The 13,967-nt window shown below is 49.4% G+C and overlaps 1 protein-coding gene across 1 annotated transcript; it reads left to right on the forward strand.

Moving 5' to 3' along the window:
* The first annotated feature begins 2,457 nt into the window (after positions 1-2,457).
* Positions 2,458-4,493, forward strand: LOC121865546 (non-classical arabinogalactan protein 31-like). The gene is made up of 5 exons (XM_042365062.1): positions 2,458-2,494; positions 2,630-2,822; positions 3,431-3,608; positions 3,816-3,905; positions 4,326-4,493. The coding sequence occupies exons 1-5, from the start codon at positions 2,458-2,460 to the stop codon at positions 4,491-4,493; spliced, it is 666 nt and encodes a 221-aa protein (XP_042220996.1).
* The last annotated feature ends 9,474 nt before the right edge of the window (positions 4,494-13,967 follow it).

The raw sequence follows: 13,967 nt of genomic DNA on the forward strand, positions 1-13,967 counted from the left end.
GGTGGTGTTAATGTATCCTGTGTCGCTGTTGGTGGTGTTAATGTATCCTGTGTCATGTTGATTGGTGTTAATGTATCCTGTGTCGCTGGTGGTGGTGTTAATGTATCCTGTGTCGCTGTTGGTGGTGTTAATGTATCCTGTGTCGCTGTTTGGTGGTGTTAATGTATCCTATTGTCGCTGTTGGTGGTGTTAATGTATCCTGTGTCGCTGTTGGTGGTGTTAATGTATCCTGTGTCGCTGTTGGTGGTGTTAATGTATCCTGTGTCGCTGTTGGTGGAACAATGTATCCTGTGTCGCTGTTAATTGGTGTTAATGTATCCTGTGTCGCTGTTGGTGGTGTTAATGTATCCTGTGTCGCTGTTGGTGGTGTTAATGTATCCTGTGTCGCTGTTGGTGGTGTTAATGTATCCTGTGTCTCAGCTGTTGGTGGTGTTAATGTATCCTGTGTCGCTGTTGTTGGTGTTAATGTATCCTGTCGCGCTGTTGGTGGTGTTAATGTATCCTGTGTCGCTGTTGTTGGTGGTGTTAATGTATCCTGTGTCGCTGTTGGTGGTGTTAATGTATCCTGTGTCGCTGTTGGTGGTGTTATTATATCCTGTGTCGCTGTTGGTGGTGTTAACAATGTATCCTGTGTCGCTGTTAATTGGTGTTAATGTATCCTGTGTAACATGGTGGTGTTAGTATCCTGTCGCTGTTAATTGTTGTCTATCCTGTGTCGCTGTTGGTGGTGTTAATGTATCCTGTGTCGCTGTTGGTGGTGTTAATGTATCCTGTGTCGCTGTTGGTGGTGTTAATGTATCCTGTGTCGCTGTTGGTGGTGTTATGTATCCTGTGTCGCTGTTGGTGGTAGTGTGTATCCTGTGTGTCGCTGTTGGCATTTGTTGTGTGTATCCTGTGTGTCGCTGTTGGTGGTGTTAATGTATCCTGTGTCGCTGTTGGTGGTGTTAGCCATATGCATGTGTCGCTGTTAATTGGTGTTAATGTATCCTGTGTCTGGCTGTTGAATTGGTGTTAATGTATCCTGTGTCGCTGTTGGTGGTGTTAATGTATCCTGTGTCGCTGTTGGTGTGTTAATGTATCCTGTGTCGCTGTTGAATTGTTGTTAATGTATCCTGTGTCGCTGGTGGTGAGTGTTAATGTATCCTGTGTCGCTGTTGGTGGTATTAATGTATCCTGTGTCGCTGTTGGTGGTGTTAATGTATCCTGTGTCGCTGTTGGTGGTGTTAATGTATCCTGTGTCGCTGTTGGTGGTGTTAATGTATCCTGTGTCGCTGTTGGTGGTGTTAATGTATCCTGTGTCGCTGTTGGTGGTGTTAATGTATCCTGTGTACGCTGTTGGTGGTGTTATGTATCCTGTGTCGCTGTTGGTGGTGTTAATGTATCCTGTGTCGCTGTTGGTGGTGTTAATGTATCCTGTGTCGCTGTTGGTGGGGTTAATGTATCCTGTGTGTCGCTGTTGGTGGGGTTAATGTATCTTGTGTCGCTGTTGGTGTTAATGTATCCTGTGTCGCTGTTGGTGGTGTTAATGTATCCTGTGTCGCTGTTGGTGAGGTTAATGTATCCTGTGTCGCTGTTGATGGTGTTAATGTATCCTGTGTCGCTGTTGGTGGTGTTAATGTATCCTGTCGCTGTTGGCGGTGTTAATATATCCTGTCGCTGTTGGCGGTGTTAATATCCTGTGTCGCTGTTGGCGGTGTTAATGTATCCTATTACGCTGTTGGCGGTGTTAATGTATCCTGTGTCGCTGTTGGCGGTGTTAATATCCTGTATCGCTGTTGGCGGTATTAATGTATCTGTGTCGCTGGCGGTGTTTAATGTATCTATGTCGCTGTTGGTGGTGTTAATGTATCCTGTGTCGCTGGTGGAGGTGTTAATGTATCCTGTGTGTCGCTGTTGGTGGTGTTAATGTATCCTGTGTGTCGCTGTTGGTGGTGTTAATGTATCCTGTGTGTCGCTGTTGGTGGTGTTAATGTATCCTGTGTCGCTGTTGGTGGTGTTAATGTATCCTGTGTCGCTGTTGGTGGTGTTAATGTTGTATCCTGTGTCGCTGTTGGTGGTGTTAATGTATCCTGTGTCGCTGTTGGTGGTGTTAATGTATCCTGTGTCGCTTCTGTTGGTGGTGTTAATGTATCCTGTGTCGCTGTTGGTGGTGTTAATGTATCCTCATGTGTCGCTGTTGGTGGTGTTAATGTATGGGTCGCTGTTGGTGGTGTTAGTATATGCATCATGTTGGTGGTGTTAATGTTCCCTCATTGAAGCCCCTCAGTGAGTTCCCATTGAAGCTCCCTCAGTGAAGTCCCTCTGAACTCCCTCAGTGAAGCTCCTCAGTGAACTCCTCATTGAAGCCCTCAGTGAAGTTCCCTCAGTGAACTCCCTCAGAACCCCCCAGTGAACCTCAGTGAAGCCCCTCAGTGAACTCCCCACAGCCTCCATTGAAGCCCTCAGTGAAGCTCCCCCATGAAGCTCCCCATTGAAGCTCCCCTCAAAGCTCCCAGTGAACCCCCCATTAGCCCCTCATGAAGTTCCCTCATTGAAGCCCAGTGAAGCTCCCAGTGAACTCCCCCATTGAAGCTCCCTCATTGAAGCCCCCAGTGAAGCCCCCAGTGAACTCCCCCATTGAAGCCCCCAGTGAAGCTCCCCATTGAGCCCCCAGTGAAGCCCTCATTGAAGCTCCCCAGGAAGCCCTCAGTGAACTCCCCAGTGAAGCTCTCTGTGAACTCCCCATTGAAGCCCTCAGTGAAGTCCCCAGTGAACTCCCCCATTGAAGCTCCCTCATTGAACTCCCCATTGAAGCCCCCAGTGAAGCTCCCCAGTGAACCTCAGTGAACTCCCATTGAAGCTCCCCCAGTGAAGCTCCCCATGAAGCCCCCAGTGAACCCCCACAGCCCAGTGAAGTTCCCCACTGAAGCTCCTCAGTGAAGCTCCCCAGTGAACTCCCCATTGAAGCCCCTCAGTGAAGTTCCTCATTGAAGCTCCCCCTCAGTGAACTCCCCTGAAGCTCCCCCAGTGAAGTTCCCCATTGAAGCTCCTTCATTGAACTCCCCATTGAAGCTCTCTCAGTGAAGTTCCCCATTGAAGCTCCCCATTGAAGCTCCTCAGTGAAGCCTCCTCAGTGAACTCCCATTGAAGCTCCTCAGTGAACCCCTCATTGAAGCCCCCATTGAAGCTCCCCAGTGAAGCCCCTTAGTGAAGTCCCTCATTGAAGCTTCTCAGTGAACTCCCTCATTGAAGCCCCCATTGAAGCTCCCCAGTGAACTCCCCCAGTGAACTCCCCCATTGAAGCCCCTAGTAAGTCCTCATTGAAGCTCTCAGTGAACTCCTCATTGAAGCCCTCATTGAAGCTCCCTCAGTGAACTCCCCCCTCATTGAAGCTCCCAGTGAAGTTCCCCAGTGAACTCCTCATTGAAGCCCCCAGTGAACTCCCTTGAAGCTCCTCAGTGAACTCCTCAGTGAACTCCTCATTGAAGCCCTCAGTGAACTCCTCATTGAAGCCCTCAGTGAACTCCCTCATTGAAGCTCTCTGTGAACTCCCCTCATTGAAGCCCCTCATGAACCCCTCATTGAACCTCAGTGAACTCCCCAGTGAAATCCTCATTGAAGCTCCCTCAGTGAACCCCCATTGAAGCTCCCCAGTGAACTCCCTCATTGAAGCTTCCCAGTGAACTCCCCATTGAAGCTCCCCAGTGAACCCTCGGTGAAGCTCCCTCAGTGAACCCCCATTGAAGCTCCCTCATTGAAGCCTCAGTGAACTCCCCAGTGAAGCTCCTCAGTCCCTCAGTGAACTCCTCAGAAGCTCATGAACTCCTTCATTGAAGCCCTCAGTGAACCCTCATTGGCTCTCAGAACCCCCATTCTCAGTGAACTCCCCCATTGAAGCTCCCCGTGAACTCCCCATTGAAGTTTCAGTGAACCCTCATTGAAGCTCCCCTCAGTGAACTCCCCAGTGAAGCCCTCAGTGAACTCCTTCATTGAAGCTCCTCAGTGAACTCCTCATTGAAGCTCCTCTGTGAACTCCCCATTGAAGCTTCCCAGTGAACCCTCATTGAAGCCTCAGTGAACTCCCTCATGAAGCTCCCTCTGAACTCCCCCATTGAAGCCCTCAGTGAACTCCCCTCATTGAAGCTCCTCAGGAACTCCCCATAGCCCCTCAGTGAACTCCCCATTGAAGCCCCTCAGTGAACTCCTCATTGAAGCTCCTCAGTGAACTCCCCCAGTGAAGCCCCTCAGTGAACTCCCTCATTGAAGCTCCCCCAGTGAACTCCCCTCATTGAAGCTTCCTCAGTGAACTCCCCATTGAAGCTCCCCTGTGAACTCCCTCATTGAAGCTCCCCAGTGAACTCCCTTCATTGAAGCCCCTCAGTGAACTCCTCATTGAAGCTCCCTCAGTGAACTCCCTCATTGAAGCCTCCTCAGTGAACTCCCTCATTGAAGCTTCCTCGGTGAACTCCCCATTGAAGCTCCTCTGTGAACTCCCCATTGAAGCTCCTCAGTGAACTCCCTCAGTGAAGCTCCCCTCAGTGAACTCCTTCATTGACGCTCCCTCAGTGAACCTCAGTAACCTCTCATTTAAGCCCTCAGTGAACTCCCTCATTGAAGCTCCTCAGTGAACTCCCTCAGTGAACTCCCTCATTGAAGCCCTCATTGAAGCCCCTCAGTGAACTCCCCTCAGTGAACTCCTCATTGAAGCTCCTCAGTGAACTCCCTCATTGAAGCTCCTCAGTGAACCCCCAGAGAACCTCCTTAGTGACCTCCTGAGTGACCTGTTCCACCAGTGATGACTTGACCCACTCCATCACCTTCTCCTCTTCCTCCCTCCCTTCTCCCTCCCCCTCCCTTCCCCCTTCTCTCCCCTCCACTTCCCCACTGCCAGCGTGACCACTAAGGAGGGAGGGGAGGTAAGGAGAGAGAAGGGATGGATGGACAGGAGGGGAGGTATGGTAGGGAGAGGAGGAGGTAAGGTAGGGGAGAGAAGGGAGGGATGGACAGGGAGGGAGGTATGGTAGGGGGAGGAGGAGGTAAGGTAGGGGAGAGAAGGGAGGATGGACAGGGAGGGGAGGTATGGTAGGGGAGAGGAGGGAGGTAAGGTAGGGGAGAGAAGGAGGGATGGACAGGGAAGGAGGTATGGTAGGGAGAGGAGGGAGGTAAGGTGTGGGAGTACGACAGTCGGTCATTGGTCCTCTTATTTACTCACCCCATCCTTCTCCCCCTCCCTCTCGTCTCTGTTTTCTTCTCCTTTTCTGTCCTTTTCCTCTCCTCCCCTTCTTCCATTTTCCTCCCTCCTCTTCCCCTTTTCCTCTACCCTCCCCTCCTTCCCCTTCCTTCTTCCTCCCCTTCCTCCCTCAGTTCACCAGGCCGCATGACTACTGTTTTTCTTCCTCGTGAACTTTGTGGAGTCACGCAACCTGCCCCATAGTGTAGGACGGGTCACTACACTGGAGTACAGGCTGGGGTGGGAGAGTACAGGCTGAGGTGTATATACAGGCTGGGGTGTATAGTACAGGCTGGGGGTATAGTGCAGGCTGGGATGGATAGTGCAGGCTGTTAGTACAGCTGGTGTATAGTACAGGCTGGGGTGTATAGTACAGGCTGGGGTGTATAGTACAGGCTGAGGTGTATAGTACAGGCTGGTGGTGATAGTACAGGCTGGGGTGATAGTACAGGCTGGGGTGTATAGTACAGGCTGGAGGTGTATAGTACAGGCTGGTGGTGTATAGTACAGGCTGGGGTGTATAGTACAGGCTGGGATGGATAGTGCAGGCTGGGGTGGATAGTTATTCTGTAGAGCCCCCAGTAAATAACAGTGGACGGACAGTAGCAGGGAAAATGGGATGTGGGTGCTATCGTACGGTGTCGTTATGGTTGGGTAATCTTGAGTTTTAATGGTGTGTCTGTCTGTCTGTCTGTCTGTCTGTGTTCAGTTGTTTGTGTTGCTGTGGCTGGAGTGGACTGTCTGTGTGAGAGTGTGTGTCTGTCTGTGTGTTGCTGTGACTGTCTGTGTGGATGTGTGCCATATGCAAACTAAGGCTGAAAGGTGAAAAGCTGTGGTTATAAATTTACATGAGGAGAGGCAGTATTTAGTGACCACGGAGCCAGCTTACTGTAGCTCTTGAGTCAGGCTGGGATAGTGGTGTGTTTATGTGGAGACGTTGAAGGTGTGTGTTTATGTATGTATGTATGTATGTATGTATGTATGTAGACCGTCTCACTACAGTACATTTATAAAGAGTTAATTCACCCTCCTCAAATCACTCACATAACCATTAAGCCCCCTCTTCCTCCTATCGCCCCTCCCCTCTTCTCCCCACCCTCCTCTCCCCCCACCCTCCTCCCCACTCCTTTCCCCCGTCTCCCCACCAGCAGGAGTCCATCATTAGCGTCCCCCAGCAGGTGAGTGGTGGCGGTGGTAATGGGTGGTGACTCTAAGCCGCCATTATGAAGGCGTAAATAACTGTGTATGCTGTATGTGGGCCACGACGCCAAGGATGGGAACTTGCACCAATTACCTGGACCCCACTGAACCCACCCGGGGCCCTCTGAGTCACTTGGGCCCCATGAAACTACCTGGGCCCTAATAACAAACCAACCCAGGGCCCCACTGAGCCTACCTGGGGCCTCACTAATTTGGGAGCCACCTGAGTCCCCATCATCTGTCAAAGTGGTTCAGTGGTTCACGTCACGTTGTCGTCCTGGTGGTTCAGGTTAGGTTGGGTTGTTAGGTATCCGTCAAGTTATTATCATTGTGATATTTGGGGGTTAGATTAGGTTAGTGGTGGTAGTGGAGGAAAGAGGAGGAGGAGGAGGCGGTGACGGAAGGAGGGAAGGAGGAGGGAAAGGTTCTCTAGTTCACTGGGTAACGCTCCCACACCGGACGTTGTTGTGTTGCTGCCACCACCATTACCAACCCTGCACGTCTTCCTCCTCCTCCACTAGTACTACAATTACTAACCTAACCTAATCTAACCTAACCTAGCCGAGTTACTTTAGGCCGCAGTTCTGTGCAGCATTCGGTCACTGTTGCCCCATAGTCTATGTCTGCGACTGTTGTTGGTTTAGGGGCCGAAGATATATTGTTTCCCTGAGACACAGTAGATCTGAGCAAGGAGAAGGATAGGCAACACCTCAACCAGGCCACGACGAGGCTACTAGGTTGATGCTTCTGTTCTGATAACACCTCGGTTAGTCTGGCGTAAAAGCACCTTGCATTAGGTCCATCCCACCCGATGTTGTGAATACCAGAGGGGTGCAGCTGTCTTGGTAGACGTTCTGGATAACCTCTCCATAGCTCTGTCTAATAACTCAACCTAAACTAACTTAACATTACCATTATCAACCCGGAACGCCTTTCTTCTCCTCCACCTCCTACTTCACCTCCTTCTCCACACACTCTCCCTCCCCACTCACCACCACCACCCCTGTCCACCACCACCACTGCAGGAGGCATTATTGCAAAGAAAGTTTTTCGTTACTGCTGTAGGAGGTCATTAGTTCAGGTCGTGCTGCAGAAGGCGCCTGAAGGGGTAGGAGGGGGGTGAAACCTCCTCCACACGCCAGGGGGAACAAGTACACTGCAGAAGGAACAGAACTGAGGATCTCGAAGGATTTGTAGGACCTCGAAGGATCTGGTAGTAACGGGAAAAGTGTCCTCAGAGTGTGTCCTTGGCATGACTGAGACAGACATCACGACACATTATTAAGCACCTTGTTCGTGTCGGCACATTGTCACTCTTCTATACCTTATGATTGCCAGAGAAAAGAGAGAGAGAGAGAGAGAGAGAGAGAGAGAGAGAGAGAGAGAGAGAGAGAGAGAGAGATGATGGTTAAGGAGAGGGAAGTGAAAAGTGGCGATGGGAAAGAAGAGGGTTGTGAAATGGGGTGATGGAATAGGGTCTGAGTGATGGGAAGAAGTGAGAAGGAAGAGGGGAAGGAGAGAGAAAGAATAGTGAAAGAGGGGGGATGAGAGAAGAGAAAAGAAAAAGGAATGGAAAGTGATGAAAGAGGAAGAGAGGATTAGGAATGGTTGGGGGAGGGGTGATGGAGGAGAGAGAGAGAGAGAGAGAGAGAGAGAGAGAGAGAGAGAGAGAGAGAGTCGAGAAGGGCCTAACCCCCCTGACTTCATCAAGGTCGCCAAGTTAAAGATGGTCAAAGAGTGACAGCAATATGTTCATCTCTCAAACATCTTCTTAAGAGTTCTTTAAACAAGCTTCTTATTTACTCGTCTGCATGTTGTTGTTGGGTGACGATTTGGTTGTGTGAATGTGATTTGAATGTTATTTTGGTGTTTCTTAGAGATTGCGTAATGTAACCTACTACTATACATACACACACACATACACACACACACACACACACACACACACACACACACAGGAGGTCATCCATCACCCCAACTGAGATTAGATCATTACATCTTCTGAGTCCCGATCATAATTCTCTGACACTCCACCAGCCTAAGTAATGGCCAGGTGTTGTGTGGCGGGTGGGTGGTGTGGGTGTTTAAGTGGTTGGGTGGTGTGGCCAGTGAGGTGTGTGGGCGGTGAGGGGTGTAAGGTGATGGTTAAATGGGTGGGTGGGTGGATGGTTAAATGGGTGGGTGGTGTGGATGGTTAAATGGGTGGGTGGTGGATGGTTAAATGGGTGGTGGTGGCTGGTAAGGTGAGAAAGAGGGCTGTTAGCTGGTGTGTGGATTTATTGACTCGCATACACGGTGACGGAGATGACTTGGCACTGTGAGGATTGTTCGTGAGTCTGGCCTTATTATCTTCTATGGGGCGTGAGGGGTGGGGCGGTGCTGGACGAGGCGGAGGGGTGTAGGGTGGGGCTGAACGGGGGTGGGGTTTGGGGCGTGATAGGGGCGTGAGGGGAAATGGACGTGAGAGGTTTGACATGAGAAGGAGGAAATGGGCGTGACGGGAGTGGGGTGAAGCGGGGCGGGCGGGGCGGCGGGGCGGGCTGTCAGCAGGACCCTCGTTATCAAAGAGGCATGGTAACCTCACACCTTCACCTAGTAAGCACCGCCACCACTAACGACTGTATTTTCTCCCTACCTCAGGAAGGAGCGCTTGGGAGTCCTCTTGTGTGTGTGTGTGTGGGGGTTATGTGTGTGTACGGAGGTTTGTGTGTGTGTGGGGGTTATGTGTGTGGGGGGATGTGTGTGTGTGGGGGTTATGTGTGTGGGGGTTGTGTGTGGGGGTTATGTGTGTGGGGGCTGTGTGTGGGGGGGTTATGTGGGTGAGGGGGTTATGTGTGTGTGTGGGAGTTATGTGTAGGGGTTATGTGTGTGTGGGGGTTTGTGTGTGGGGGTTATGTGTGTGTGTGTGTGTGGGGCCAGTGTGTGGGGCTATGTGTGGGTGAGGGGGGCTGTGTGGGTGAGGGGGGTTATGTGTGTGTGGGTTATGTGGGGTTGTGGGGTTATGTGTGTGTGGGGGTTGGTGTGTGTGGGGGTTATTTGTGTCTGGGGTTATGTGGTGAGGGGGGTTATGTGTGTGGGGGGTATGGGTGAGGGGAGGTTATGTCTGTGAGTGTGGGGGGTTATGTGTGGGGGGTTATGTGGGTGAGGGAGGTTTGTCTGTGAGTGTGGGCTTGTGTATGTATATGTGTGTTGTTGGGGAGTAGCTGTGTATGTACAGTATGTGTATATGAGGGAGTTGTGTGTGTGTGTGTGTGTGTGTGTGTGTGTGTGTGTGTGTGTGTGTGTGTGTGGAAGGTGTGTGTGTGTGTGTGTGTGTGTGTGTGTGTGTGTGTGTGTGTGTGTGTGTGGAAGGTGTGTGTGTGTGGAAGGTGTGTGTGTGTGTGTGTGTGTGGAAGGTGTGTGTGTGTGTGTGGAAGGTGTGTGTGAGTTGTGTGTGTGTGTGTGTGTGTGTGTGTGTGTGTGTGGGAAGGTGTGTGTGTGTGTGTGTGTGTGTGTGTGTGTGTGTGTGTGTGTGTGTGTGTGTGTGTGTGTGTGAAGGTGTGTGTGTGTGTGTGTGTGTGTGTGTGAAGGTGTGTGTGTGTGTGTGTGTGAAGGTGTGTGTGTGTGTGTGTGTGTGTGTGTGTGTGTGTGTGTGTGTGTGTGAGTGTGTGTGTGTGTGTGTGGTTGTGTGTGGGTGGTCACCCTTCAACTTGTGGGTCAATGTGTTCACCAGAGCGGCTAAGTGGCTTAAGGACGTCTTTTGTCTCGTTCTGAGGCCCGAGACTTTACTTGTGTCTTTGTCCGTCTGAGCGACTTATTGTGTCTTTTCCTGCCGAGGCCCACTACCGGTGTCTTTGTCTCGTCTGAGCCCCGAGATTTACTTGTGCGTCTTTTGTCTCGTTCTGAGGCCCCGAGACTTACTTGTGGTCTTTGTCTCCTGAGGCCCCGAGACTTTATTTGTGCGTTTTTGTCTCGTTCTGAGGCCCCGAGACTTTACTTGTGTCTTTGTCTCGTTCTGGAGTTTATCAAAAAAAATATCCAAAAGTTCAAGGAAAAAAGTAAATTTATTCTGCAAAGGGGGGAAAGAAAAGCAATCACATTCAAACAACAAAGTCCGAGGGGAAACGATGATTTTGCAAGAGGAAGATGAGGCAAGGAAGAAGAGGAGGGTGAGGAAGAAGAGGAGGAGGAAGAAGAGAGGGTGAGAAGGGAAGAGGAGGGGTGGAGGAAGAAGAGGAGGGTGAGGAAGAGGAGGGTGAGGAAGAAGAGGAAGAGGGTGAGGAAGAAGAGGAAAGAAGATGAGGTACAGGAAGAAGAGGAGGGTGAGGAAGAAGAGGAGGAAGAAGAAGATGAGGGTGGGAGAGGAAGAAGAGGAGGGTGAGGAAGAAGAGGAGGAAGAGGAGGAAGAAGATGAGGGTGAGGAAGAAGAGGGGAGGGGGAAGAGGGAAGAAGAGGAGGGGTGAGGAAGAAGAGGAGGGGAGGAGAGAGGGGAAGAAGAAGAGGGTGAGGAAGAAGAGGAGGGTGAGGAAGAAGAGGAGGAGGAAGAAGATGAGGGTGAGGGAAGAAGAGGGGGAGGAAGAAGAGGAGGGGAGGGAAGAAGAGGAGGTGGGAAGAAGATGAGGGTAAAGGGAGGGGTGAGGAAGAAGAAGATGAGGTGAGGAAGAGGAGGTAGAAAGAAGAGGGGTGAAAAGGAAGAGGAGGAGGAAGAAGAGAGGTGAGGAAGAGAAGAGGAGGGGTGAGGGAAAGAGGAGGAGGAAGAAGATGAGGAGGAAGAAGAGAGGGTGGAGGAAGAAGAGGAGGGGGAGGGAAGAAGAGGAGGAGGAAGAAGAGGAGGGTGGAGGAAGAAGAGGAGGAAGAAGAAGAGAGGGGGTGGGGAAGAAGAGGAGGGTGAGGAGGAAGAAGAGAAAGGGAGGAAGAGAGAAGTGAGGAAGAAGAGGAGGGTGAGGAAGAAGAGGAGGAAGAGGGAAGAAGAGGAGGTGAGGAAGAAAGAGGAGGAAGCAGAAGATGAGGTACAGGAAGAAGAGGAGGGTGAGGGAAGAAAAAGGAGGAAGAAGAAGATGAGGGTGAGGAAGAAGAGGGAGGGGTGAGGGAAGAAGAGGAGGGTGAGGAAGAAGAGGAGGTGAGGAAGAAGAGGGGTGAGGAGGAGGAGGAAGGAAAAGGAAAGGAAGAGGGAGGTGAGGAAGAAGAGGAGGAAGAAGAAGATGAGGGGTGAGGAAGAAGAGGTGAGAAGAAGAGGAGGTGAGAAGAAGAGGAAGAAGATGAGGTGGAGGAAGAAGAGGAGGTGAGGAAGAAGAGGAGGGTAAGAGAGGAGGAAGAAGATGAGGTACAGGGAAGAAGAGGAGGGGTGAGGGAAGAAGAGGAGGAAGATGAAGATGAGGGTGGAGGAAGAAGAGGAGGGTGAGAAAAGAAGAGGAGGAAGAAGAAGATGAGGGTGAGGAAGAAAGAGGAGGGTGAGGAAGAAGAGGAGGAAGTAGGAAGAAGAGAGGAAGAAGAGAGGTGAAAGAAGAGGAGGAGGAAAAAGGATGAGAATGAAAGAAGAGCAGGAGGAGTATGAAGAAGAGCCTGGGGACAAAAGGAAGAGGTTGAAGAGGAAGAGGAGAAGGAAGACTAGGAAAAGAAGAGTTAGAAGAGGAAGAAGAAAAAGAATAGGAAAAGAAGAGTTAGAAGAGAAGGAAGAATAGGAAAAGAGTATGAGGAGGAGGGAGAGGAAGAGTAGGAGGAAGGAAGAGAAGAAATGGGATAATAATAATTATAATAATAATAATAATCTCAATCTATATAAATCTCTTCATCATCGTCTTTGTTATTGTACTTGTTGTAATTGTTATAGTTGTTGGTGTTGTTGTTCTTTGTATATTTGGACAACAACAAGTTATACAAACATGAGTGACAGAACTAAGTGACGTCACCTGGCCTAGTATACTAATTGACCCTAGTTGTAACCATCACTATGACCTAACCAAACCTAACCTAACCTAATCAAACCAAACCAAACCAAACCAAACCTAACCAAACCTAACCTAAAATTTTGGTAAGATGGGGTAAATGTTCTTCCATTGTAGTGACCATTATTAACTTATTACGGGAGAATAACAATGGTGGAAATATTGCACGGTGGTTATATAGGTCAAGGGAAGGGGGGGGGGCTGATGTGTTCCCCCCTCCCCCCCTTCCTCCCCCCTCCCTCCCTTCCCCCCGAATTAATTCAAGTTTAAATAGTGAGTCTGATTACTGGACTCTCTCGCTTGGGGTATGTGATGGTCTTTTATCTAGCGGGCATTGATTTTTTTTTGTTCGATGGGACGGCCTTTCAGGTTAGCGGGGGCTTTTATTTTATAGAGCGTGTTATGATTGGCGGGCTTTCATGACGGGTACTGATTGGCGTTTTTTTTTTTCTTCACGGTGGATGCTGATTGGCGGGCTTTATTCTCATGGCGGGCGTTGATTGGCTAGGGCGGATGAGGGATGCACAAGTGATTTACGTAGAGAGAGAGAGAGACAGAGAGAGAGAGGGTAGAGAGAGAGAGAGAGAGAGGGTAGAGAGAGAGAGAGAGAGAGGGGGCTAGAGAGAGGTAATTATTGTTACCTAATTTTATTGCAAATAATTGATCTTATTAATCTTTTGGCAATTTATATCATTATTTTTATTACTTTTGTTATTTTCACCAGTTTGGTTTTTCTGCTCCTCTCTCCTCCCTTCCATCCATCCTTCCCATCTTCCTCTTCTCCTTCTTCTCACATCTGTTGCTTTCTTCTCCTCCTTAAATCTTTACTTTCACTTCCTCTTGTGGTAATTTCTCTTCCTGTTTTTCTTCCTTTCTCTTATTTTCCCTTTCTCCTCATTTTATCATTCTTCTCTTTGTCTGGTGTTTATTGTTATCCCCTGAGACTGTGTGTTTGTGTAATGCCATACCTGTGTGACCTCTTACCTGTGTTGAACCTTTGACACACCTGTAATTAGTTCATGATCTGTAGATAGGTAGATTGATAGATTGTTAACAGGATATTTCATGGATATATAGACAGATAGATAGTCAGTTAGTTACACCGTAGTTATCCATGGTCAGTTACTTGTACCGTAGTTATCCATGGCCAGTTACTTGTACCGTAGTTACCCATGGCCAGTTACTTGTACCGTAGTTACCCATGGCCAGTTACTTGTACCGTAGTTATCCATGGCCAGTTACTTGTACCGTAGTTATCCATGGCCAGTTACTTGTACCGTAGTTATCCATGGCCAGTTAGCTGTACCGTAGCAATAACCAGCACCATCATCATCATTACCTGTTCAGGGTCGGTATACCAGCCCGTGGGAATGTAAATACTGTCGTGTTTGTATTAAGTCACTTGAATAAAGAAAGGGCCTGTAGTGCTTATCTGCCGCGGGAAAAATTGTTATTCTTACTCTCTTCCATATTGCATTTTTAAAATTTACTTCAATGTGTTTATATTATTTTTTATTTATTTTTTGTAACTGTTGGGTATAGATCTTATTAGTCATGTTGGCGGATAGGCAGTTTTAGGCTAGTATCCCCTAACTGTTGGTCAGTTTTCTTTGGATGGGCATGAGAGGGAGAGG

Source organism: Homarus americanus, unplaced genomic scaffold (assembly GCF_018991925.1).
Source record: "Homarus americanus isolate GMGI-L3 unplaced genomic scaffold, GMGI_Hamer_2.0 scaffold25483, whole genome shotgun sequence".
NCBI lineage: Eukaryota > Metazoa > Arthropoda > Malacostraca > Decapoda > Nephropidae > Homarus > Homarus americanus.